The sequence below is a fragment of the Gallus gallus genome, chromosome 6 (genome assembly GCF_016699485.2).
Source record: "Gallus gallus isolate bGalGal1 chromosome 6, bGalGal1.mat.broiler.GRCg7b, whole genome shotgun sequence".
Taxonomy (NCBI): domain Eukaryota; kingdom Metazoa; phylum Chordata; class Aves; order Galliformes; family Phasianidae; genus Gallus; species Gallus gallus.
Genome location: NC_052537.1, coordinates 12,547,935 through 12,575,857, shown reverse-complemented (window position 1 = coordinate 12,575,857; position 27,923 = coordinate 12,547,935). Strand labels below are relative to the sequence as shown.

At 49.3% G+C, this 27,923-nt stretch overlaps 1 protein-coding gene across 9 annotated transcripts in view; it reads right to left on the bottom strand.

The window, feature by feature from the left end:
- Positions 1 to 27,923, bottom strand: part of CDH23 (cadherin related 23) — a 128,569-nt gene that overhangs the window by 71,188 nt on the left and 29,458 nt on the right. For all 9 annotated transcript variants that reach the window (XR_006939750.1, XR_003075564.3, XM_015288246.4 and 6 more), the window contains exons 4-7: positions 25,317 to 25,459; positions 23,695 to 23,742; positions 23,402 to 23,494; positions 1,626 to 1,820 (exon numbers count right to left, since the gene is read on the bottom strand). Coding sequence is in view for 7 of the 9 variants with exons in the window: in XM_015288246.4 (XP_015143732.2) it covers positions 1,626 to 1,820; positions 23,402 to 23,494; positions 23,695 to 23,742; positions 25,317 to 25,459 (479 nt within the window). In the remaining 2 variants the exon portion in view is untranslated. The remainder of the gene's footprint in view (positions 1 to 1,625; positions 1,821 to 23,401; positions 23,495 to 23,694; positions 23,743 to 25,316; positions 25,460 to 27,923) is intronic.

The window sequence follows — 27,923 nt, the reverse complement described above, 5'->3', positions numbered from 1 at the left end:
GCGCCAAGGACTGATTGCCAGAAGATTAATGTTAATTTAAACCGTATTCAACAACACAGCTTGTACATTATCCCCTTAACCTGCAGGCCTCAGCGCTTATGGCCTGGATTGATGCTTATTTCTGACTCGCACTCTGCTGTTATCATTATCAAGTTGAAGTCTTTCGTTTCTTCAGATAATGTTTTTTCCCCTCCCCTTCATCTCTTAAATTTTGGCTAAGCATCACAGAGAGCACAAAAAACCAACCGTGCTTCACATTTCCTTTCCAGTTTCATATCCTTGCTGCCTCCATCCCAGGAGACGATGAATTTGGGGATGGGGAGTAAAGTGAAAACTGATGTGACCAATACACCTCTGTGCTGATACTGGCAAAGCACTGCCCAGTGTGAATCATTTACAATTTTTCAGGCAGACACCATCAGGTTCTGGGACTGGAGACAGTGGTGAGACAGTTAACTTCAAAGAATTTGATGTTTCTCAGCTGTGAAAGCAATGAAACATTGCAGTGTTCACTGGGGGGAGATGGAGAACTCGCTGCTGGAGTATTTAAAATAGTGAGATATATTTCATGAAAAAAAGAACAACCTTTTGGAGAAGAAGGCCAGAACATGTAGGGATGGGGCTGAAAGGTTGAGGTGTTTGCTTCAGGCCCTGCAGTCTGCAGATGCTGTGAAAAGCAAAGGAAGCCCCACACAGCTCTCCCTGCCCCTCTGACATGTGGCTGTGAAGCAAGACAATGATCTTGATTAAATCACATGCTCCAAGAGCTCCAGCCAGCTGCCTGGAGGGGGCAGGAGTGTTTTCCCCCCCTCCTTTCCTGAACACAAAGTTGGTCAGATAGATTGCAGGGCTGTGTCTCACCTTCCTTACTTGCAACAGAGACGGGAACAGAGCCACCACACAGAGCTGCCTGCACGGTACTTCTCAGCGGTTGCCTTCCCTGTTCAGCTGCTGCCGGAGCTGACCCCAGCAAAGACTTCCATTCATGGTGAGGCGTGAATGTGACATTGTGGTTCCCCGGGAAAGTCTCTCCCATGAGTCCTCTCCTGGAACTGATTCTACCCATCAAAATTTTAACTCTTGAGGTTTGAACTCAGTTATAGCTGAGCGAGACTCGGCGGGTTCAATGCAGGTGAATCCGGCTGTAATAATCCAGGATGCACAAGGAATGATAGCATTTAATAGGCTCTCCTGGTCTTAGATGCTGTGACATATCCTTGCTTTTCAATGTCATCAGCTGATTGGTGACCATGGCTGTGAGTGAAGCCTGTTTTTCTCAAACAGGGGAACTACTCTCCTTTGTGCAAAAGCCTCTGATATGTGAAGAAACCACAGAATGAAGTAGGTAGGAAAAGACCTTGAAGACTGTCACGTCCAGGAGCTGATCTGAAATGACCCAGGCAATGCATTATCCTAGAGCCTTCCTGGGTGAAAATTGCTTAGCACTGGAGGCAGCTTGGCCATTGGTGGCCATTGGCCATCAATGTTCTACATCTTGCCCTACCCCTACCCCAAGGAGCTCCCTAACCATCCCCTCTATTCCCAGGCTCCCACCAAATCCACCCAGCACCTAAACTGTGATCTGGCAGTTTGCAGGGAAGCTGTGTGTCCAGGACAAGGCTCACCGTTGCGTTGACCTGGAGTTGGTATGCCTGTGTCACCTCGTAGTCCAGCTCCCGGATGACAGTCACGATGCCGCGGCCACTGTCGATGGCAAAGAAGCTGGATGGAGGCTGGAAGGAGTACAGCACGCTGCCCCCTGCCCCCTGGTCTGGATCCGTGGCATTCACAATGAAAATTGGAGTGCCCACTGGAGTGTTCTGAAATTAAAATGAAAAAGGCATTGATAAAACCATGCACTGGCCTGTTTTCCCATCAGACGCACATCATCAATTTCCATTGCCCACCAAAACCGATATCCAGAGAGCCAAGAACTGCAGTCCAGTATTTTGAGGAGGTTTCTAAGTTATACAGCTGTTCTTTTTATTACAGGATCGCAGCGCTATAACAGTTGTTGCACACTTCTAATCATAGTTATACAGCTGTGGTCAAGACGGCACTTCTATCACAAACCCTTATTTTCCCAGACATCACAACTTTCCAGAAAAATCACAGGCTCTTTGCTGCAGCTTGTTTTCTGCCCAAAACCACTTTTGTTTTCAGTGCCGATTCACTCTCTGCTTTCACCATACGACATTAAATATAAAACAGCCCCCCCTACCCCCTGCCTCCAAAATGCATTCAATGCAACACGGAACTTTACATAAAATCCAATGTTAGAGTTTCCACAGCAACTACAACCTGGCCCGATTAATTCAGACATTAGCAGTTAAATTGTCATAAATCTGTAACTAATCTACATGCATAAAATATGCAGCTGAGTGCACAAAATCAGCAACGGCAAGTGCAGTTTGGCACTTCTTATTGTTTAACTTCGCAGCGGGGAGAACAATTATCCATTTTTGGCGGAACAGCTGCATGTTCCTATGCAAATCTTAAATGCATATTCTCATCTCTGGGAGGGCAGAGGCAGGGATGGCGAGCAAAAGGGTTTTGCTGGGGGAACAGGGGGGCATGTAGGTACATTTACAAGATGTGCACAGCCCTGTGAGGAGGTGATGCAGAGATCTGACCTGCCATCCAGCCAGCAAAGGTCAGCAGCAAGGAGCCTCGGGGCTGGTTAGGACCAGTTGGGATAATACGGATTATTTCTGCCAACATCTTCACCGGCCTCTGTGCCTTATTGTGAGTTTGCTCCTATTCAATTTTTCCTGCTCAGCCCAAGGAGGAGCATTACGAGCTGCCGAGGAGGTGGGAGGGAGGCAGGGAGAGGAGCAAGCCCAGCCCTTGTGCTACTTCAGCAGAATAGCCCCAAAGCAGGGTCTTGCCATGCTGTCCCCAACACCTCTGCCCTTCGCACACAGCCTGGTGTCACTTCTTCCAAGCAGTGAGAGGTTGCAGTTCCCACCTCAAGTTTTCATTTGATTTCTGCTTTCTTTTTTTAATTTTTTTTTCCCTCCACCCTTTAAATCAAGCTGCTAAAAGAAGCCTTGTGGGGCACGGCCTGGGGATTATTTTTTAAAGCACCTTCAAGTTTTTTGTGATCAGCAATCACAGAAGCATAAAAGATGTAGCTAGAAGGCACCTCACAAGAAAAACCTGCTCCCTCACTGCACCTAAATCATTTCCATCCTTAGAGCCTTCCAGCAATGGAGACATCACAACCTCCCCAGCCGATTTATCCCAGCAGTTTGCTACTCTCTGCCTCACAATTGCTCGTTTTTTGTCACACTTAACCCAGATCCCTGTGAGCCCGGTGTCTGAACCACATCTCCCATGCATTAAGGCTGGGGTGTGCAGGCAGAGAGCTTAGAGGGCTTGTGAGGCCCACTGTGGGGAGGCACTGGTGGGTGTCTGCTCACTGATTCCCCCACGCAGTACACCTCTTCAGGCAGAACTATGCATCCCCCTATTCCCCCTCTGGGCTAACTCAAGTTACCAGGTGTAACAGACCTGAGGCATTCCACAGCCCTGCCTCCAATCCATCCATCTATCCACGCACCCCCTCCCTCCATTTCTCTCTCCATCTCCCTATCTGTCCTTCCATCCCTCCCTCCAACCATCCCCCTGCTCAGGTTCCTACCAAGGCCAGGAAGAAGAGCGCTGCAGATTAAACATGAATGGCCATAGCAGACACCAATTTGTACCAATGAGGTTTGGGACATATCGTCCCCAGCACTAGTAATATTCATAAGGATAAAGCCAGGCTTGATGAATATTTCCCCTTTTTAAGTGCCTCTAGCCACCCCTTTTAACATGCAAATCCGCTCTGGTCACTCTGATTACGGGAGAGTCTGATTTCCCTGGCATTGTGTCTTATTCAATAGCTCCAGAGCAAGCTTAGAAGAGCTCCTCATCTCCTTGCCCAAAGGAGAAATTTTCTAAGGGGGGGACACGGAGGTGGCAAATCCTAGTGACAACGCCTGAGCTTTGACTTGGCCGTCGCTTTATTTTTATCCCTCTCTTATGGCTTTTCTGACCAGGTCTCTTCATTGGCCAGGACAGCAAAATCCATACAAGCGGAGCATCAGCTCTGCATGAAGACCTGCTGCCCTCGGGAAACAGTCACTGGTGTCTGTGAAGCTGTACTCAGAGGGGACCTTAAGTGGAGACAACAGTACATTGTGGATAGGTATAGCATGGGCAAAGAATACCCAGTACTGGGGGAATCAGGAGATGAGCAGAAGGTCTTCAAGGCAGCAGGGTCTCCCTGATGCTGTCAGTGCCTGGGCATAATGTTACATACATTTCAGACTGTCTGCCTTCAAAGCAGCACAAATACATCTTTAAAATCCTCTTGCTGTTTTTGGGTCAAGCAGGCTCAAGCTATTGCTCAGCAGGAGGCTGACGTCTTATTTCTCAAAAGACGTGGCCCATCATCTGAACAATGGAGCAAAACATCTGTATAGACATCACCGGCTTGCTTTTTGGGTTTGATCAGAAATAACAAGCGAAGGGCACGGCCCAGGGAGATGCGATTGGCACGCTGAGCTCAAGGCTGCTCAGGACGGGCTGCGTTTCTGCATTCTGAGCATTTGGGCCATTTACGGGGCTCTTCTGCATGTCCCTCATGGCTGTTCCTCTACCGCAGAGATCAACTCTGGTTATGCTTAATTCACCGAAAGGCAAAAATATCAAATTCTATCCATTCTGTCCAGCCAAAAGGAAATGTGGGTAGACGATAGCCTAGAGCAGCTTGTGGCAAACAGGTGAGCTTCTCAGGTCGGCCCCCCCAGCTTTGTCATTTTTAAAGCTGTTTCCTCTCTCCAGCAGCCAGCAAAGCTTCCCACAGGGAAAAAAAAAAGCAACAACGAAAAAGCTAATGACAAAATTGTGTCATATCATTAAATCTTTGTTACGATGCCAGCAGATGTGAGACAAAAATAACCATGCAGACAGATGCCTCCTGTGGAGAAAGAGGAGGGCAAAGGGGAGCGGGACTACTTCTGACCACCCTGCATCCCCTCCTTCACCTGTGGCAGCTCTAGAGGGTGTGAGGCTGCGAGACCACTTGTGCCGCCCTCCATTTGCTATGAATACACGAGGAACTATCCTAAAAATCCCACAGGAAAAGGTTTGGGTCCCACTGAGCTCCTCCTCAAGCATCTGGCCACACACAGGACCTCTACACGACCTCCCAGGGCAAAGTCACCCAGCTGAAGCTGGTGGAAGCGATTAGGATGCAGATGCGCGCACGCCGGACCAATGCAAATAATGTGTACAAACGGCAGGCAATCTGGCCGAGCAGCTGTCTGAAGGTCGATGAGATGTGAGCAGGCAATGCGAACGGGCTGGGGCCGTGGGACTTGCAGTGCTGCCTTCTCCTCACCAGCCCCCAAACCACCTCGCGGGCCATACGTTGGGTCCTGCTCTTTTTTTTTTTCCCACTGACCGCTCCCATTAGGAGACGCTTGGCTGCTCATGCTACATCTCAGGTCAACCTATTACACTCAAATATTCCTCTGATGCTGTTTCTAGCAGCTCTTTTCCCTCACATCTGCTCCCAAATTCCACTGCCAGAACCCAAGTCCCTCATGCTGATGCCTTCCCATCCCAAGGCATGGCACCCCTTGCCCAAGGCCAAACATCCCAGTGGTAGATCTGGGAGCTGAATCCACACGATGAAACCCAGCTCCCTCTTCCCCACATGCTTCCTGCAGGCTCTGCCATGAGAAGGACCAGCCCTGCTCTGTGGGTTTGCTTTCTCCCAGCCACCAGCCTGGGATTTGCCAGCTCCAAACACTCACGCGGATGCACACGGGCTTCCAATTCCCTTGTTCTTTATTACGCTTTTAATTACATTTATTAATTGCATTACTGCTAGCCTGAGCCAAGCAATTTCCAATTTCAAAAATTGATTTTAAACCTGATAATTTCCTTTTTTTCCCCCCTTTTTTTGGATTGAAATTCACCCCACCTCTCAATCAGCTCTCGTTAATATGTATCCCCTGCCGCTATCTCTATTAAGTGACCTCCCTCATTATCGCCTGACACTGGCAAGCGGCCACCACAGAGCTATAATTCAATTGAGGGGCTTTTGAAAACACCATAAACACAGCTGGAGGAGATGCGGTGGAGGAGCCAGCTCTGAATTATCGGCTGGCTCACCGCATGCGGGTTGGAGGCTTGTTCTCAGCAGAGGAATTCTTGGTGAGGAAAGTGAAGTGCTTTGCCTCAGGACCTCACTGCAAAACCCCAAGATAGTACCATGCACAGAGGCAAGCCACAGGTATGCTTGCAATCAGACCATAAATCACATCCTTGTGCCCTATCCTCCATTTCCTCGGCTACCAGCACACCTCTAGCCAAATAAGCATTGGGAGACCTCAAGCCCCACCTGCTCTCCCACTGAAGCACCAACAAGCCCATGACCATCAACACCTTCCCCACAGTTTCACACAGCCATAAACCTACAATCTGGGCGCGCTGAAAGCAAAGGATGGAGTAGATCCACCCTCTCTCACCTTTCTTTGGTTGGAAAGGGTGGCAGAGTTGGAGTAAAGTACGTCTCCTCTAAGCCATACAGCTGCACCCTGTGACATTGATTGATGCACAGAATAATTCAAAATCAACACAGTGAGCAAGCACATCGCCCTCAAAACACAATTATAAACAAAGAATAGCAAAAGGAGAATGTATTTTTTAATGGGTTCCTGCTGGGAAAGTGCAAGACTTTGCCCACTGTTTGAGATTTTTCCCAGTCACCTAGAAGATGGCTAGGAGATATGTAGGGAGACAGAGGCTGGGAGGTGGGTAGGAAGAAAGGCACAGGCCATTGAAATGGAGAACCCACGCCCCTCTTTGCTTTTCCATCCATTATCAAGGAGTTGGGCAGAGATGGAGCAAGACTGTGAGGACACAGGTGGTGGGAACCCAAGATGGCCCAATGAGATGTTTGAAAGTCAGAGGAAAACTCAAATAACAAGAAAACCTGCCAGTCACGGAGCACCACAGCACTTCTCCCCCCTGCTCTTGCTGCCCTCTGTTAGCCCAGTGGGGAGCTGCTGGTCCAAGGATGCACCAGATGTGCTCCACAACAGCCTCGTGTGCTCCTTCAGCATCATGCAAACAGCTGCCATTAGCAGAGCACTGATACAATGAATTACAAACAAAACCCTAATGACAGGACACTGGCAGTGTTGCTTCCACTTGATATTAATTGGGTGACACTTTATTTTAATGGTACATTAATTAATGCAGGATATCAATGGAAGTCCAAGACACCCGCATTAATACAAATGAATTCATTATCATCGGTGTTATTACAGGAAACGACAAATAAATCTGTAACTGTGGGGCCCTTCAAATAATAGCCACGAATCATTAGGTATGGCATTCATTTATACAGCACGCTGCAAATACACACATGCAAGCTGCGGGTGCTCTCCTGCTCGCAGCCTCCTCCCCCTGCCAGCCTGTCTGCTCCTCCAGACTCCCACCCCACCCCAAGCTCCTCTCTCACCTCCCTGCAAGAAGAAGCACCATTCCCCCCACCGCCGGTTTGACCAGATGGATGGAAACTTGCCTGCTTTGCCACCATGCTTATTTATTTGTCCCCTGTTCTGGTTGACAAGCTAGTAGAACCTTTTGCTCCAGAAAACAGCACCACCTGCTCACTGCTGACCATAGGTGGAGCAAGCCATTTGTCCTCAGGAAAAGAGGGAAATGAACAGTCTGGTTGAAGCCAGGTAATTTGTAGGTCCCCGTTACGTCCGATTGTCTCTTAGCTTTGGGAAGAAGCAACACTGGTGGTGAGTTCTGGGAAATAACAACAGAACAACCACTGAGGCCAAACAGAGTGAGGAGTAGTGGATTGACTATGGCTATGCTAACCATGCAGACCCATGATTATTCATGAAGAAAGAAGGGAGTATCTGATAAAGCCATCAGCCTCTGGAAGACACAGGCAAGCAAGTCATCATTGCTTCTGTCTGCAGGTGGGGAAGCCAGAAAACATCACAAGAACAGCAATATTCCTGATGCTGTCATATTATGGCACCAGGTTAAAAGTTTCAGAGCCAGTAGCAAGGAAGAGCCCCCAGTAGTGATACCTGATGGATGCCAGACCTATGCCATCCCATCTCTGCTCCTTAGCGCTGAGCATGAGCTAAACAACCCCTTCTTTTTTGTTTGCTAGGCTGAGATGTGACCATCCCTGCGATGGGAACAGAGCCTCACACCCACTCTGCTGGCTTTAAGAGCATCATCTCCTCCAGCCACTATTTAAGAGGTAGCCCTGAAGATGCCACGTGGATATCCTGGAGGAAGGGAACACACCAAGCGGCACCACATCACTCCTCCTCCTGCAGGCAGGGTTCGAGGTCTGCCAGTGGCATGTGGGTGCCTCCTTGCTGGAGGAAAACCTTTGTGGATAAACGTTAATACAAGCATGTAATTATAATACTGTAGCGCGGTGATGCTACATTAAGCATTGTCTGAAATTGTTAATGCGCTTCAGTGAGAGCTCCAGAGGGCGTCCTGGAAGGCTTAGGGTGGGGAATGGCATGGGCACTGCAAGCCCTCTCCTAAATCTGCCTGTGCAGCTCCTTCAGAGACAGGGATAATACACTGGAGGGCTGTGGGAGAGCAGGCTGGGAAGCACGTGCCTGCAAGAGAGCTCTGTGGGAAAGAGCAGGAAAAAGGTGGAAAAAAGAGAGGAAGGAGAAAGGAGGAATGCTGCCTCTGGGGGGTGCTTTTTCTAGAAATAGGACATAACTCCTTCCTTTCCCCTCTCTCTCATCTCATTGCATTCTCAGACCGTGGAAGAGACTGCAGCTCTGCCAGTCCCCCTGGCCAGCTGCAGGGAGCCAACACTGCTTGAGTCTTCAGAATTCCCTAAAAACCAAGAGCACCAGAAAAGAAAAAAAGCAGGGACCAGTATGAAGGCACCTAGTGCACGCACAGCACGTTGGCCCTGCAGCCCCACCATGGCTCCCGCTGCCTTTTTGGCGCTGATTGCTGCAGCTCGCCCTTCTGCTGATTGCAGCTGATGCTTCTGGCTGGTTCTTGCCCCTCCAGACCAGACCCTCCATTACTGCAGGTCTGGATTTTAAAAGGTTTGTTTATGAATGTCTTTTTTTCCCTCCAGTTCAGCTTAGGGGGGTTTATGCTCAATGTCTTTTTTTCCCTCCAGTTCAGCTTAGGGGGGTTTATGCTCTGCCTGGGCTCTCTCTGCCCTGTCTGGATGTGCTGATGGATTTCAGTGCTTGCCAGAACCCAGCAAAACCAGGCTCACCAGGAGGTATTAACTTCTAACCCCCATGTAAAAATAGCTGCAATAAAGCAGGGTGAATAATATAAGCTTCACCTAATGTAACTTTGATTAAAAAGTTCTGCCCTCTCCATCATTCCTAGGTGGTAACTGGAGAGGCAACAGCAGCTTGTCCTTCCCAAGGGCCAATGCGAGCAGGGAGAGCAGAGCTGACATGGGTGAGGACACCAAAAAATGACCGATTTCTCCCTCCTGATGCAGCACCCCACCCCAGCGCCGCAGCAGCAGGCTTTGCAAAGCGGTGAGGAGCTTGGGTCCAGAGCAGAGGAGCAACAGCATCCTTCTCCTAACCACCACATCTCCGTGTATTTAATTATTCTCTGCACTCCTGGTGCCGGCAGACTGTGGAAGGAGCTGCTTTGTTACGGCGTGCAGAAGGAGGCAGGCAGGGTTTTAATTTCACGCCTCACACCAGGCGCCGCACTTTTTGGACACCGTTTGCTATCTGACTTCTGGCCCTATCTCTGGTCCCGGCGCTCCTGATGCAGCTGCGGCCAGTTGGCTTTTTAATTTATTCTCTGCTCGGATGAGGACCACGCACAAGCGAGCGCCCTGGCCGGCCAGCCGTGCCCTTTTAATAACAAAACATCCTCAGTTTGGATGTGCAGTGTTGTGCTGGGCCAAGTGTGGATCCGGCTGCTTGGCAGACTGGAGCACGCCCCACTGCTATGGGTCACTGCTGCCTTCCCCTTCCAGCCACCCAACAGGAGAAAACCACCAGGGAGTTGCCAAACCCCTTTCCCATTTCCCTTTTTTGGTTTTGGATCTGCCCCTCCCTGGTGGCTGAACCATAGCCCTGCATCAGAGAACCATCCTGTGCAAATAGAAGGGATGGAAGAGCTGCTGCCTCAACACCTTCACCACGAAAATCAGCCAGAACACAAAATCCAGCCCAACAGCCTGATGTTCAACCTGTCAAGCTCCATATTTTTGATTTTTTTTGTCTATAGCACTGCCTGCATCTTAGCAAGCACAAGCATCCTGAATCCCACACTAGCCAATGTTTTTGTTGCAGGAGTGACATTTGGGAGCCACTGCTGCCAATACACCCAGGAGTAACTGACCCCAGTTCCCCAGGCACAGCAGCCTGGCTACCAATTCCCTATGTCTTCAACACATGGAAGAAGCAAGGCACAGAGTCACAGTCTCAGGCTGGGAAGCATCCCCACTCATAGCATCCCTCCCATGATGCAGCCAGACTGGCCGGCTCTGAGACACTGACCCTGAGATGATCACACCCTAGGGAAAAGCTCTCCCCAAAGTTTTAATGCTGCAAAACTTCTTCCTGAGCCCCAACCCTCTCTTTCTTCTTGGGTGGTTTGTCGATACGGAGTTCAGATCTCTGGCAAAGGACGGGGGATGAAAGAAATCAGAGCGGGTAATTGCTGTGTGAAAATGACAGCGCAGCGATTTGCACAGAGCAAAACGGACGGCGGAATATCAAGAGGCAGCCAGCGGCGGTGAATCGATACCTCCCCAGAGGTGGGATTATTAGGGAGAGAAAGGGGCTCGAGAGATCCATCAGTGCCTGATGAGGGACTATTTCCAAACGACCGGCCACTGCATGAGAATTGCCTTTGGAGCGGCACGTTTGGGATGCAGCCCCAGCAAGTTCAAGTGGGAGCAGCAAACACAGGTTTTAAGGAAGGATCATTTTCTATCTATGCAGATAAAATACAAAGCAAAGTGGCCCTGAATCAGAAAGCCAAAGAGAACTGCAAAGATGCCCAGCAGTCCCAAGAAAGCAGCAGCAGCAGCCGTTCCTGTGCCACTATCCCTCCCCCAAAACCTGGTCAAGAGGCAATGAATGAATGCTCAGCAGCAACAGATGCAGGCTACATGGGGCCAAAAAGAACAAATGCCAAAGTGGGAAGGGCCTCACAGCAGCAGCCAAATAACTGCAGTGGTGTTGGCTCTGGGACGGAGCTGTGCTGGTGGGAGTTGAGAGAAGTATAGAGTCAGTCCCCGCTCCACATGTGACTGGGAGAAATGGTTTTTCTCATGGGTGACCTCAGTGGGGCTGTATTTAGTCATGCCCTTAACACCCCTCTGAGCATAATGCAAAAATACTCAGGTGGTAGCCCGAAGTGTAAATGTAGTTATAAACAAGATGAGAGGACTTCTGTTACCTTGACATAGTTTTGCTCTCTACACATCCAACATACACCCAACCCAAGTCTTAACCAGGAAATCAGAACGCTGTCCAAGTCATGACAAGACCTTGGGGGAAGGAATGATGCCCATTAACGACTGGCTGTCAGCAAAGCACAAGGAGGTAAGAGAAGCAGCCCTGGCTTGGCAGCACTGCAGTGCTTAACCCAACAGCAGCCCTGCTGGCTGCTGCTCACCTTCTCTGGCACCAAAATCCCTTCGAGACCCAACAAGTTAAATAATGTTTCAAGAGCGCATCTACTCAAAAACAGCTGCACCCGGCAAATATTATGAGGTCTAAGCCTCAGATGCAGCTCTTCTTCCCATCATTCAGGCTCAGTGAAGGATTTGCTGTGTGGGTTTTGTTTTGTTTATTACTTCTAATGACTTTCTCATTATCATTTTGCTGTGAAACATAAACGATGGTTATGGGAGAAATCATATTATTTGGATGACTTTATTAAATTAGAGAGCAAATCTGTGTATATTTCTGGCTCAGGATAAATGCTTGAACTTTGAGAGGCCAAAATTCATTTTCAGATGAGCCGTTTTAGGAAGCTCTGGAATCAGCAGCTCAATTTGCCCTCAGCTGCAAGGGAGATGTATGGGGGTCGATCTCAATTGGATCCCCCCCACCTTTTAACCACATCACCAAGCCCAAACCCGCTCCCAGTGCCGCTTATGAGAAACGTGAGACTTGACAAGCATCATGGAGAAATAAAGGCAAAATAGCACTGAGAAAGAAAATAATCCTGTTGTATACCCCAGCTCCAGCTGAAATAGAAACAACAGACAGCAGACGTGCAAACGGCTGAAGTGGTACAGGTTATGTGCTAGAATTAAAGTGACGCTGCTTAAAATACCCAGAGCTGTCTGGCACCTTTTTCAGCACCGGAGCTCCTGTAGGACCACCAGCAGGGCTCGACTGGTGCTGATAGCAGAACAGAAGCATGTGTGAAGCAAAGACAGCATGAGAAAGTTGCTGCTAGACAGTTTAGAGGTAACAAAGCTCCCAGTTTCACAAATTTGTGAAAGCAACATGGGCTGATGCGAACTTAAGACATAAAGTTTCCCAATGGACCATGGGTTTGTAGTTTTCTCCTCCTTTCCATCCATCCATCTACCCATCCATTCATCCAGCCCATCCACCCGTCTGTCCATCCATCCACCCACCCACCTACCCATCTACCCATCCATCGATCCATACTCTGAGAGGGGACCAGAAACAGAATGTTTTGCTAAGCATAAAATCAAAGCCCCCCAGACTTTTTGAACTCATATCTGACATTGGAATAATCTGTTAAAAAGAATAAATCCCCCAACCACGCCCAAAGGGAATAGGCAATGAAAAAACCTGATAAAAGGTCTATTGAATGAAAGCAGTTTCTTCATCCCAACCCAAAAGGTACAGCTGGAAAGCATCAGGCTTGGTGAAAAATTCCTGCTGGAAGAAGCAAGGAAGCAAGCAATATTTTGGGATGGGGTTGTTGCCTGCATGACGAAACTCATAGCAGGACCTGTACCTCCCTACATGTGCTCTCATGGAAGGGATGCACAAAGATCCCATTTACAAGTAGCCACCCCACCTGGGGTGACTGGAGATCAATAAAACATCTCCTGCCTGCAACAGGCCACCACTGCATCCCTGCATCACCTCTACCTCTAGAAGTGCTGTAAATGTGAGTAAAGTTGTGAATGTCCCCACAACCATGGTGCATAAAGTCCCAAGTTAGAGGAGACCTGTCTGTACCGAGGATGGAGCCCCATCAGCCCACATCCACATGAAGCTTGCATCACATATCCTCCCACAGTATTTGATTTGCAAAGAGGGAAGCATTCAAATTGCCAAGCTCTTATGAAAACATTGGCTGTGACAATTTCTTAACTTCCCTAGAAATGCTTTAAGACAACTCTTGATTTGAGACCGGGAGCAAAAAGCGATCCCATCAGTTCTGACAACCCCTTCTCATGCCGTGCATGCACGGTCCTATCACCTCACAAAACCTATAGCTGGGCAGATGTCTCAGGAACACATAGAGAAGCCGGCAGGCATAGCTAGGAATGGGAAGGTTGGCTTGTGGGACCTGAAAGCAGCTTCCCAACACCTGCCCAGAGCCCAGAACAATGAGGTTCAGCCACAGCGAGTGTCTGTGAGTACTGCCCTGCTGCACACAGCCAGCAGTGGGGCTGCAAGATGAAACACCTTGATGAAGAGCTGATGTGACACTCTTCTAGCAAACTCCCGTGTCCAGAAACGACGTCCTTCTTCTTACAACAAAAGGACAGAAATCCTATAAACACGTTTACCCTCTGAAAAACAGCTCCCGACACCTAATCAATGGAAATAATCTGCACCCTTTTCCCAAAGGGAGCTGGCAAAGCCTGTGCTTCAAGCACAAGGAGAGGGCCGTGCCTTGTTTCCCATCTCTCCCAGAGCCCTTTACCCCTTCACTTCTGGGCATGCAGTTTCCCAGAAGTAGGCTCCAACTGCCCTACCAAAAGGCTCTGATAGATGGAACCGTATTAGAATAGTAGAAGAGCACCTTTAGCCCACCATATTTTTCCAGATTTGAGGAAAGGGAGAAAGAGATGAGCCAAGCCTCCCTGGGAGGCAAAACCTTTCAGTTAAATGTATCATGAAAAAGAAAACTTCTGTCACTGCCTTAAAAAGGTTTTTGACAGGTCTTCATTTGTAACCCACAAACAAATGCAGCCTTTCATGCTCCACGGACTCTGATATTGCTTCGTCGCAGACATGAACCCAGCTTGCCAGTGAAAATCCAGAAGAGCAACCATATTAAAGAAGCTTTCTTCCCCACTTCTGGGCACATCAGAACTCTCTCATTTCAGGAGCTGCACCTAAGTTCTTGAGAGCACACCTTGAATAACTGGAAATCACTCCAAACCATTTCAATGGCTTGGGATGGACCAGCTGAAGTCAAGCCTAATAAATAGGGCACCAGGATACGAGATGGAAGGAAACAGAGCTTAGCACCATGGAAGCCTTCCTTTTTAGAGATATACAAATCAAGCCAAGCCTAGAAATACATATTTTAGCTACACAGTGCAAGTCAAGCCTGCTTTTCCTTCATAATGTTGTGCTAATTTTGGCTCCTCACAATCCTTCTGCAGAGCCCCCAAGACCTCGTGTCAGCTGTCACCCCATCCCTCCTCCCGGCAGTGGGACGGGCAGCCACACAGCCCAGGTTTGTCACCAGCCAGAGGAATCCTCTAGAAAGAGAACCTGCAGGAGAGAGATAAGCAGCATCTCCTCTGCTCATCGGAATGCAGGGAAAAGACCAAAACAAATATTAATGAGAGGCACTTAGCTGTGCCTGTTCGGCAATCAATAACGCACAACAAGGAGCACAGTCAGGCTGCAGGCTGCATGTTGGGGCTTGGGGTTCAAATTGGAGGGGTCTTCTGCTAACCCCCTCCTGGTGGTCATGCCAGCCACCTTCCGAATCCCTGTACCCATCACCTGTTAGAGAGACATGGGACCAGAGCAGTGGCCCTTCTCATGGTTGTGTGTGATGATGATGTTCACCTAGAATAGCTAGGTTCCCCTTTTCTTTCTTCTTTTGTTTTTAATTTTTGAGGTTTTGGGGTGTGTTTAAAAAAAAAAAAAAAAAAAAAAAAAAAACTCCTCCATGTTGCCCCTATGGGAACACATTCAGTGCCTACCCACAAGCTGTGGCACAAGAGATGGGTTAGGGACAAGGGGATGTGGCCGGGGGGTGCTCTCCCCACCTGTGCTCTATCAGCAGGATTCCTGGAGCGGCCTCCGAGGGCGCTTGGTGGCTCCCACGGCGCTGGCTGCGGGAATAGAATGGCTTTCAGCTCAATTACCCTTCACATTCTGATTCCATAACGCTCCGATGAGGCTTTTTAACCAAAACCCAAAAAAAGCACGCCTGCCGCAGCCCAACCTCAAGCTCGAACGTGCAGAAGGGATGCAACTTGCCTCCTTCCCCACGCTGCCCATCTCTCCTGCTCCTCTCCTGGCCAGGCACCCTCCTGCTGGAAGCAGGGGTTAAGAGGAGGATGATGACGGACTGGTGATGAATCACATTGTGGAAAAACTGTTCACCCAGCAGCTTGGGTAGGTTGTGTGTTCAGGGCGCTCAGAAATGAGGTCTGCAAGGCAGAGGCACTGAGGTGCCATCAAGGGAAGGCAAACCTGTCCATGCCCAGCTGGCAGCATTTCCAGCAGGGCTGGAAGCAAGAGTTATTTGCTGCAGTAGCTCTCAGGACCTCACCAGTCCTACCCACATTACAGATGAGATTAAGGACCAGGGTATGAGATGCACGATTAAATAGCCCCTGAAAAGAGAGGGACAAACGACATGTCAGGAACCAATCCCTATTGAATGTACTGTATTGAGAGACCAAGTGGCTCTCCCCCACACCCTGCATGCACATGCACACGCGTGTGCACAGACCGCCCCGCAAGCTGCTCGTGACGGGAAGGAGCACAGGCTGACATTTGGAGAGCGAAGCAGAGTGGCAGAGACGCAGCAGGAGCTGGGAAGGGCTGGGAGGAGGCAAGGACACCACAAAAGCCTATTTGCAAAGCTCATTTGCTGCACATTTGCCCGATTCTGCCGCTTGGAAGGGAGTGGGGCTGATGTCAATATTGCGGCATCGGGGATGGAGGCAGCACACGACATAAGCAGAGCAACACCTACAGGAAGCACGTGCAGAGCAAAGGACTGCAGCTCCACCTGAAGCCAAGTGCAGCACTGGCTGCTGACCCAATTTTCCAAGAAGATCCAAAAGAGAGGTGCAAATCAAAGCAGTGAGAGCTAAGGGACGCTTCCCAAGATGCATCCAAATCTGGGGGGAAAAATCTGCTGTTCAAGTCATCCATGCAACGAATCTCCAAAATTAAAGTTTTCAGACTTTTCCTTTTGGAGCAAAACTACCTCAAACCCCATATATTCAATTTTCATGCTGTCTTTGTTATTCACCTACTGACAAAATAAATCAAAGGCATTGTAAGTTTCAACAGCAATTAACGGTGGAAATTAGGCAATGGCTGCCTAACACTGATTGAAACCATTTCCTCGATCAAATTCCTCCCATTTGTAATGGAACCGATGTGAGCAGTTCCACTCATATATAAATATTTCAAAAAATACAGAGACTGATTTATTCTATTATTTTACCACAAAATATGACTGGTGGTAGAGAACTTATTATACATGACCATCCCTGACATTGCAAAATAATAAAACATAAAACGCAATTCTGAAAAAGAAATTGGACTGACCCTATTGCGTGAATGGTTTTTATCGTCCTTTGGAAGCACCACTTCTGCATAGCTCTCCTGTCAGGGGGACAGCATTCTCCTAAATATGCCCATCTTAATTAAAAACAGCATTTTTACTGAAAAAAAAGCCCCTGCCTTTGGCAAGAATTTTGTGCCACCCATCCTGACTGGCACCCTGAGCTTGGGAATGGGTTTGGGATCCCTACAGCACAGTGGTGTTGCTCACACATGTTTGCTGTCTCTTTCCTCCTCCCACAGGACCAGGTGGGACCATTTGCAATGGCAATACATTCAGAGCTTTGTAAAGTGCTGTTTGGATCCACCACAATGCCGTCCTGGGTCTCCCCACGCCATACTTTCTGTCTGGCTGCAGTCACTGCCCTACAGGTCCGTGGGCTGTACCCAAGCCACCCTTTCCACCTCTGTCCGAGCTGTTCGTTGCTTCTGCACACCACTTTTCCTCCCTCTGCCCTAAGATGATTTCTCTGGCTCTGTGAGCCTTATTTTCCCAGCACGACTGCTGCTCTGCAGAGGCACCGAATTGCTTGCTGCCCCACACCGACTTTTCTTCCAGCTCCAAATGGGATTTTTTCCCCCTTTTCCTACCTTCCTGTCCATTTGCCCACCCCAGCACTGCACTGGTCAGAGCAGCACGACTATTTCTAATTTCCAGGCTGCCCCCGCCTTGCTGCAGCATCCAGCCAGAGCCAGCCCAAGTTTTGCCTCGTGGAAATGACTGTTATCTCCAGGACACTTTACGCATTACTTCCACGCCATTTGGAGTTTTCCGCCCCAGTAGTTTCTGTTGCGTCTCTCATTTCACTCCTCAGGCACGTGTTTTAAAGGCCCAGGGTCTCCTGTTCTGCCAGACCAGGGAATGGGCTGCCAGACAGCAACTTGCCCCTTCCCTGGGGGACTTCAGGATGTCACCAGGACCCTGAGGCACTCTCCATCTGGCATCAGTGCACACATTGCTGATAACAACCAAAATTCACATGCCAGCGACCTTCAGAGGAGAGGATCATACATAACAGAAGCATAAGATTGGAAAAGCCCTCTCAGCTCGCCCAGCCCAACCCAAGCCCATCCCCATCTGTTCACTGCCCACATCCCTCAGTGCCGCATCTCCACAGCTCTGCAACACCTCCAGGAACAGTGACTCCACTGCTCCCTGGGCAGCCTGTGCCAATACAGCACCACTCTTTCAGAGAAGAAATATTTCCCGATATCCAACCTGCAGATGTGGGTATCTATCAATACAAACTCAACTCAGAGCCAATATGCCAAAGGACATCCCACCATAAAATCATAGACTGGCTTGGGTTAGAAGGGACCCCAAGAATCATCACATTCCACCCATAGCCATCTCCAGAAGCCCAGCAGAGCAAGCTCTGACACCTGCTACATTTCTGGGCTCCTGTGGTCCCTGCCTGCAAATTCCAGGAGACAGTCACAGTGCAGCCACTCCATCACAGATGAGAAAGGGCATCCCATGGCACGGCCACCAAAATCATGACTGGGCGATTTTCTGCATATAAAGATGTGTTTTAACATCCAATCTATAGAAATGGCCCCATCTCAGCAGATCACAAAGGCTGGGGTGGAGAGGGGAGGGAGAAACCTGGGTTTCTTTGAGGGATATTACTTCCTACCTAGTGATTACAGTGCAGATGAAACCCTCTCAGAAGAGATTATCTCATCCAGCAAAGAGATGGCTTTTTAATGGATGGACCGTATACCCGCCTTTAAGGCTGCTGAAGAGAAGGAAGACCCTTCAAACGTGGCTCTGCTTCCACTAGTTTGCTGGACAAAGTTGAGAGTAATTAAAGGTTCTCAAAAATAGTAATACAAAAAGTCTGGAAAGAGGAAAAACATCACAGCAAATACAAGGTGACCAGATCTCTGAAGCCAAAGAGAGAGCATTGAGTTCATTCTAACCTGTGTATTTGGTCCACACAAGTATGGACACCCCAAAGGAGAGGCTGGGATGGAATTCCTTGTGCTAACGATTGGATGAGCCATGTTGCCTACCCAGAGCAGGGAACCAAATTCCTTCTGGCCAGTGATGTTTAGTGAGCAGAGCCTGAATAATTCACAAATTTGTTTCTCTTCTCTCCAGCAAGTTACAAACAAACAAACAAAATAAGACAACAACCGAACACCACCATAAATAAATGAATTTGCTTGGGAAGTGCTACGGAGGAGCTGGATACGCTGTGGATTCTGTGCACAGGGTTGGCGACAGGAGGGGAAAGCTGAATTTGGGGGGGGTAAATTATTCATCGTAAATTATTTGTGCCGCTCTCAACTCCACGCAGAAGCATACAGGCAGGAGAAAAAAAAAAAACAACAACAACAAAGAGCAGAGGGGGGAAAAGAAAAGGAAATGAGGAAAGAAAACATCCAGCAACGATTATAGACAGCTTTACCGTGCAGCGGGAACATCATTCTTATCTGTTCTGTTATCGTTGCCTTCAATTCAAAGCCTCTTTGTTTAAAGAAAGGGGAGAATAACCCAAAAGGTGTCTTGGTGCATGCAAGGCAATGGCCAGCGGGCTGCAGCCGGAGCTCGCGCTCATCGCAGCTGCTTCGTATGCGCAGCATCAGCCCTCAGTGTCATTGCTACAGAGTTATACGAGCCCCTGAAGGTTCTCAGGCAGGATGGCAGGGAAGCTGATGTAATTACCAACATTATTACCATTAAAGAAAAATAATAATTTTAATTACAGCTACGGCTCTGGGGGCTTTCTCTGGTCCTCCCCATCCCTGCTCACCAGCCAGCACAGACTATTTTCAGGCTGTGTAATGGGACAGGGCAGGATGGCCCCCTCCTTTCTCTCCCCTTTCCACACAATAAAAAAAAAAAAAAACATCATAAAAGTGCTGTTTTCACCACACTGACATACTAAGGATACAAATGGTAACTGGCAATGGCCCATGACAGCTCAGTCCCACAGGTCACCCCCCAGGCAGCAGTGACTGCTGATGGCAAGTGTCCACATGTGTCCCCATTAAAACAAAAGAGGAAATGGGGCTGAGTGAAGGAGATGTGACACCTGCAAGCTGGCCTTTGCCTAACTGTTGCTGGGTGCAACCTCTTTCACCTCGCCTCTTGCTGTTGTTGGCATGACCCCAAGAGGAGCATGCTTTTTCGAGACCTTTGGAAAAGGGAGAGGAGGCCAGCGACCTTCTCCCCCAGAGGAGAGGCTCAGGGATGATGTATGGGCCTTGCACAGATCAATAGGTGGCGCCTAGAGATGAGCTGCATGCCTTTGGAAAACAGAGTTCTGCTGTAATTAATATCACTTGGCCAGTCATAGGTACTTCTTGGTGGGGTGAGTGTCTTCTGGTGAGTATCTGGAGCACTGAGCAGCCCTGAGCCTGGCTGGGGACAGCTTTTTGCTGGAAGATGTAGCCCAGTGATACACCTTCCTTCATAAATCATTAAAGATAACAGCAGAAAAGAGAGGGTTTTCAGAAGAAGGGAAAACCCTTGTGGATAAATTCCCAAGCAAGGAAGTGCACAATTAAGCAAACTTTCTGCCAGTACGTGAAGTCTGCTGATGCTCTGGAGAGAAGGCCATGGCTTGAATTTGGCCAACAGGCTCAGAACCACCTCACATGACAGCCTTGGAATCCAACGGCATTGGTGTCTTGAGGAACCCAAGATGTTGGGCTAGGAACCCCCAGCTCCTGGAAGTAGTGGAGCTCACCACAGAGTCATCATTGGGCTACATGCTCCTCCAAGGGCCTCGTGCCTGGGGAGTGGAATGGGGAAACCCAGTAGGAACCCAGGGCCAAGGATCTAGCCCCATCTCAATGCTATGAACCACAAAACCAGTGCATGGGCTTGGATCCGCTCCATGTAAAACTGCTGAACCACAGTAACCCAGAGAGATCGGGTTTCCTCCAGACCCAGTGAAATGTAAAAACAGATCAGACAGAGCAGACCGGAGTTGTCAGGGAACGAGGCATTGCCCTACCAGCCAGCCGCAGGCTCAGCAGCACATCTTCCCTGACTTAAAAGCCAAGCTCCGAGACTCCCAAAATCACAGCACCCCAGGGCTGGGGGAAGATGAGGAGGGCACAGGAGAGGTGAAGCGCGAGGGCTGCACGCAGGAGGATCGTGAGCCCTGAAGGTCAGTGCAGCAAGCAGGAGAGCGGCTCACTGACGGACGCCAGCAGCACCATGGGGCACAGGCACGGTGTGCACGTCCTCGCAAACTGGAAAGCCATAAAAGTCTATTACAGCAAATCAAACAGCAGTCAGCATGACAGCCATTAGCCTGAAATGAATACACGAGAACTTAATGAGCTCTGTCGAGGCCAGCTTGGTGAATTAAGTTGCCAATTCTAGCAGGATTCCCCTTTCTTTACAGACTGGAGCGTGCCCGTGCTGCCTCGTTGCCTCCCAACGAGCGGCCGGCGGCATGCCCTTGCCCAGATGGGATGTACCATTGTGCTGCAGCCACCCCCATGTCCCGCACTGGCCCATGTTCTGCATCTTTGGGCAGGGATGGTGAGGACCTGCTGAGCACAGGGGACGTGCAGCAGCTGCCCTATGCCCTCGGAGCCATGGTAAAGCCAGGTGCCCACTGCCCTCATCCTCCTCTTGTGCTGGAGAACGGCAGCCCGCATCCAAATAATTCACGTTCACGAATCAAGCAGACTGCGGAAAATGCTGGGATGGGTGTTTAGAGGCAGTATTGTTTTTAAAGGTCAGTTTACTTCATGTTCCATTTATTTATGCACACACTTCTTTTGACTTTCCCAGTGCCGCACAATAGCGGCGAGGTTTAAATGGCCTTTCTGTTGCTGCTCCATTAGCTAGGACAACTGCAAATCGATACACCCATTTATCTCAAAATTAAAAAGAGAAAAACCCTCATTAGCTGCCAATTCTGCACAGGGCCAGTCTATGCAAAACCACGGGTGTTTCTGCTGGCCTGTGCTCCATTCCCAAGCTCCCATCCCCATTCATTCATTAGCCAGAAGTGGTCTTTGAGACACATTTGGATACTCGCAGCCTTGTTGCTGGCCCTGGGCTGTAAGAGCACGGGAACAGCCTGCGGACAGTGTCGTCTTCTATCTGCTTCCTGTGCACACACCAAGCTTCAGCTGCTTGCAGCTAAAGCAGGAGAGCACCTCTACCTCAAGAACTGCATGGGCAATGTCCCTACCCATTCCCTCATGGGCTGCAGCCATCAGAGGGACCCCATCCATCCCCTGCCTGTACGTAGTCTGTCAAGGAAACACCGTCTGCCCAGCAGAGGAACAGAAGTGCCTGCAGGACGCTGGCTGAGCAATGGGTTTGTGGCTCATTACCTCTGGTTGGTGCCCTTGCTTAAAGATCACGGATGGAAACTGAGAACTGGCACACAGTGCCTTGTAATTAGATTAGGCCGACCTCCAAAGAAGCATGGCTCTAATGGCTGAGCAGGTATGTGGAGGGACATACCAGGCTGTGCCCCAAGCACTCACAGCCCTCATTTCCTACCCAGTGCCTGTGCTCTCCCTGCTCCCTGGGTTTGACACAGAGGTTGAGGGCTGTCACATGGAAGGCTTCATCATAGACACAGAATTATGAAACCATTTGGGCTCGAAAATCCCTCTCAGATCACCCAGCCCAACTCCAGCCCACCCCCATCTGCCCATGTACCTCAGTGCCACATCTCCACAGCTCTGCAACATGTCTGGGGATGGTGACTCCCCCACCTCCCTGGGCAGCCTGTGCCACTGCATCACCGCTCTTTTGGAGAATAAACTTTTCCTAATACCCAACCTGAAGCTTTCCAATACTGGCTCTGAAGGAGAGTAACGAAAGACATGCACCTGTCGGCATCCAGAAGTCCAAGCAGAAATGTGAGAGCGTGGAGCAGCTTGTGCAGCCCCTGCCAAGTCATTTCTGCACCATTCGTGCTGCGAGGAGGAGAAGAAATGGCTCTGGCTCTGTGCCACCCGGGAGAGAGGTTTCGGGTGACTTGGTGCAAGGTGGGCAGCGCGACCAGGAGATGAGCTCCTGGCTCCCACATCACAGGCTGCCTAACACAGAACTCGTCCCTACAGCAGGGTGAGCAGAACCCAGCCCAGCACAGTGAGATAAACCGTGGTAATGCAATTGTTTGTACTTCATCATTGGCGGCTGCTTGATTTCACACACACACACTTGACCTCACCCATGCCCTGAGGTGTGCTCAGGGAGGAACAGGGAACAACAGGAGAAGCTTCACCCACAGGCGGACATGGAATGCTCTATTTCAAACACAACACCCTGAGCTTCTTATCCTCCTCCTAGCACCAGCAGGTCAAGGGGCATTTCTGCCAAACTGAGCTCTAGGTGCAGAAGCTCTCCATAAGAATGTGCCAGCACTGAGTGAGCATGGCAGAATGCTATGGAAACCTATCCTTGGAGATATTCAACACCTGGACCGGATAAAGCCCCAAGCAACCTGATCTGACATGATATCATCTCTGTTTTAGTGGGAGGCTGGGCCAGGTGACCTCTGCTGGTCCCTTCCCACCTCCAGCATTCCAGGCCTTCACAGGACTAGTCCTTCCTTCCCCAGACCCCATCACTTTGCTCCTCCCCACCATCGAGAGCCTCCAGGATGGAATGCCCAGCAGTGACCGTGCAGTGAGGCACCTACCTCCGGGATGCGAACACTGTAGGGCTGGTTGTGGAATCGTGGTGCATTGTCATTCACATCTCCCACTTGGATGTTGACCGTCCCCTTGATCACCTATGGCCGCAGGGATGAGGACAGTGAGTGGGCACAGCCTTATGTATAGACTTAGGAGCTAACTTGGGCTGGTGGCTGCTTTCCCCTGCATTGGCTTGTCTTGGTGCTGCCCCCAGCCTGCTCCCCAGGGCCAGGGTGACCCATCCCCTCCACTCCCCTCTGCCCACACCACAGACCATGAAATGAGAAGTCACACTTACCCCCTGGCTGTCGCTGACGGAAAATTCAACCGTGAATTCTGACTTGGTCTGAAAGGGAAGGAGAAGAAAAACATATAATTAAAGATACCAGAGTGTTTATCTGCAGATGGCAGGCTTGGGACTTTTAGCCAATATTATTACATGCAAAATGCTTTCAGGACCTTCAAAAGAAGAGAAGGGGTGCTTGAGTGCAATTACCTCTGCTGAGGATAAGTGCTGAGAAGCATGGCTGCTAGCAGGGCTCTGATGGACTCACAACACTGAGAAATACCCTGCTAGGGTTGGGAAGATGCAGGGAACCTCAGCTACCAGCCCACAGTTGAGCTCTCAGAGCACTGCCGCCACCTTCCCAAAAATACCTGCCCCCAAGATACCATGTTGCTGGGAGCACAGGGATGAGCACAGGGATGAGCACAGGGAATTAATGGGCTGAAATCCCCTAAGCACATTCAATAATCCCCGTGCAGTCCTCCGTGCCCCTTGCTGCTTTAACTGATTTAACAGCTTGTCCTGAAACTGCGATGTATTACAGTCACAGGTGCTGGGGTGAGAGACACGCTGGTGAGAGGAGAATGTTGGGTGTCAGGAGCAGGATATTGCCAGCAGAGGCAGGGCTGTTCTTCCTGACCTTTTTTCCCATCAGCAATCATGCCGCTCACGTTTTACCAAGGAAATGATGCTGAATGGATGGCCCAGCTCTGACCACCGTATCTACATGACGGTTTGGTCCCCAGCCCCAGCCAAGCATCCTGCAGTCCCCAGCTTCCCTCTGCACCCCAGTCCCTGCCTGCAGCTGGAGCACTGAGCACAGCAATATGCAATGCTCCTGCTCAATGCTAGCTGGAAAGCAGTGGGGAGCTGCAGCCCTGGGTGATATATTTCAAACGAAAGTGGGGTAGGGACAAGCAGCAGCTGCCAGTGCCCAGAGAGGGAGCACTGCTTGCAGCAGGGCATCGGCTCATCCTACAGAAGAGTTTGGGAAGCAGCTGACACATTTTCCTATCCACCACCCCCAGGCTTCTGAACTGGCTAATTCAACCCATCTCCTGTCTGGGGTGATGCCTGCAGTCAGATGAAGCAGCTGGAGCACAAGGGACAGGGCAGTTCCACTCCTGGGACATCCACCCTGCTGCCTCTGCTCAGGGAGGGACAGGCAGTGGGGAAGGAAGGAAAAGCAGGAGACAAAAAACACCCTGTCGAGTATTTGATCTTAAGAAGTGAGTAGACAAAATAACCAGAGAAATCTGCTGCACTCATGCTTGCCCACACCCCTCATTGTAATGTGTACATTTTTTGGCTCAGGGCTTTTCTTTTTTGGTAGAAAACTGTTTTCCTTTGAATGTTTGTGGGAGTGAAAAGACCTTAAAAATAATAATCACTTTGCCTCTACACATCTGGCTCCTTCTTCTTTGGCTCTATTTTCCCTCTCCCTGCATCATTTATCTTGCTGCAACTCCCTCTGCCTTTCCAAGCCTTTCTCTCTCCCGTGAACTGTTACTTTTCCCTGTATGTACAAGAACTTGCTCTCCCTTCCCTACCACTTCTCTCTGATGTCTTTCTATGCCTGGATTTCTGGATCGCACGCAGGCAGATGGGGAGAACCCCAGGCAGAGCCGTCTTACCTCTCTGTCCAGGGGCTGCCGGAGCCAGACGACTCCAGTGACACTTTCCACAGCAAAGAACCTGCTGGCCTCCTCGCCAACCACACCAAACACCAGCGGGTCATTGTCCAGGTCCCGGGCCAGCAGCTGGGTCACTGAGGAGCCTGTGAGACAGAGAAATCATCAGTGGAATGCTCTCAGGGGGAGGTTTAGATTGGGCAGTAGGGAGGATTTCTTCATGGAGAGGCACTGGGATGGGCTGCCCAGGGCAGTAGTGAAGCCCCCATTCCTGGATTTGGCACTAAGGGACATTGTTTGCCGATTGGACTTGGTAGGTCAAGTTGGTGGTTGGACTTGGGGATCTTGAAGGGCATTTTCAACATTTCAGCATTTTCAACATTCTATGGCTCTACAAAATCCTGAAAATACTCAGCTTGCCAGCCATCCTGGGCACCACAGATCCTGGAAGAATCTTTGACTCTTCTAAGGCAGGGACCTGCAAACCAAGCTGCCACAAGTGCTGGGTGTTTCTCTTTGAAGTTGGAAATGTAATGCTTGGGAAAATGACTGGGACAGCAATAACAGCAGGACTGTGTCTGCCATGTACAAAGGTAGCAGCTTTGGACCTTTGGAGCCATGTTTTGCAGATGTGTATTTCATATATTTTTGCCCCTCATCTCCTCCCCCGTGGGGCATTTTTACTCTTTCTTCAGTACACTTTCACAGAGGTGCTGAAACACGGCGACAGACACCCAAGACATCCACAACCCTCCCTTGGGCAGTACAAGGGCACCCCACAACCCTAAAGCATGTGGATGAGAATGAAAGTGACCTGCCTTGGAGCAGGAGGGATGCTTGGCACCAGGCAATTACAGACCGTTTGGTCCAGCATCAATCACAGCAAAAATAATGGCAAAGCTGATACGAGATTCCATTAATAAAGAATTAAATGATAGGAACATAATTAATGCCAGTCAACATAATTTTATGGAAAATAGGCCTTGTCAAACAAACCTGATTTTATTCTTTGATGAGATTACATTTTTTGGCAGATAAAGGTAACTGTGAAGAAGTAATAGAGTTTTGTAAGACATTTGACTTAGCGACGTGTGACTTTCTGATTAAAAATTTAGTACTGTACAATAACCAGCAAGTGTGCTCAGCTGAGGACAACCAGCAGGTGCCAGGACCACCGGCCGTGGGTAGGGGACATCCCAGTGTGACGCTGAATTGCTGTCGGCACAAATTCAGGTGACATGAAGATTGACAGCATGACAAACAGCAGGGGAGAGAGAGCAGTCAGGTGAGACACTCGGTAATTTGGATCTGTTTGGATAGAAATAATAATAATAATAATAATAATAATAAAGGAGGTTTTAACAACCCCACTCGATATGTCCGCGAAGAAAAGCTGGTGGGGCACAATGGCAGAGAAGGGAGACTCAAAGCCAGTAGTTCTAGTAGGGTACATTTATGACAAAAGAGAGAGATGACTCAGGCTTTCTCAAGCACATCCACAATGAGGACGAACGTAACACTTAAAGATGACTATTCCAGCACAGGAAAGCATAGCAAGAGCCAGCGCCCAAAAGCAGACAAATCTCTATTAGAAGAAAGTACTTCTAATAGAGTACTTCTAGTTGAGAGGAACTACGACTAACCACTGGAAAATGAAAAAATATATCTATAGATCTCTCTCTATATGTATCTATCCTTTTCACCAGCACAGGTTCAGTGCTGTGATGGGTCTTGATCAAAGACACTGTGGGTGAAGACCCAGCCCACTGTGATCAGGCAATCTATCAGCAACTTGCCCACCTATTTGATGACTGCAAGTGTACAGAGATAAAAGGTGACCCTACACCTTCTCAAACCTCATAGTCCTTATATGAAACAAGCTACTGGCTTGTGTTTATTTCAGAGGACATCTGAAGCCATTCTTAGCAAAGGTTTCTTTGCCCCAGGAGATGGGCAAGCCTGTGACCATGCCTGTGACAGCGGCAGCCCGTAACAAGGACAAGGTAAACCCAGCGTCATTCCTCTCTATTTTCCAAAATTTAATGGGAGAAAATGATTTTCCCTCGTTGTACCTTGTATAGAAATGCAGACCAACAGAGTATTAGCTACCTGGGGGAGATGCCTATGCGCTCCTCCTCTGCTTCAGACCCCAAAAGGTCTCGGCTCCATTTCATGGTGGAAGGGAAAAGATCTTAAAAATCCTGCTGAACAGCAAAACCGTGTCCCACCCTGTTCTAATCATAGCTGCATTCATGGCTTGTGTGCTGCAAACCCACTCGTACAAAAAAAAATCAGGCAGCAAACGAACATTTAACTCTTCTCTATCACCCTGCATTCCAGTTACCTCCCGCTGGCAGGGAATTCCGTTCCTAGCTGGGGTAAGCTGGGGGCCAGCATGAAGTGGCTGTGGGCTGAGAGCATCCCACCACCTGCACCCCTGGCCGCTGCCAGCCCACCATGTGCAGCCAGATCCCTGCCAAGCACCGTGCGTTCTGGGAAACAAGAATCACACTTGCATACAGATGAAAATAACAAATTAAAGAGAAGATAAGGAATGGGCCCCCAAAACAAGATAAGAGACTTCACAGTCTCCATGACACCCATTATTCT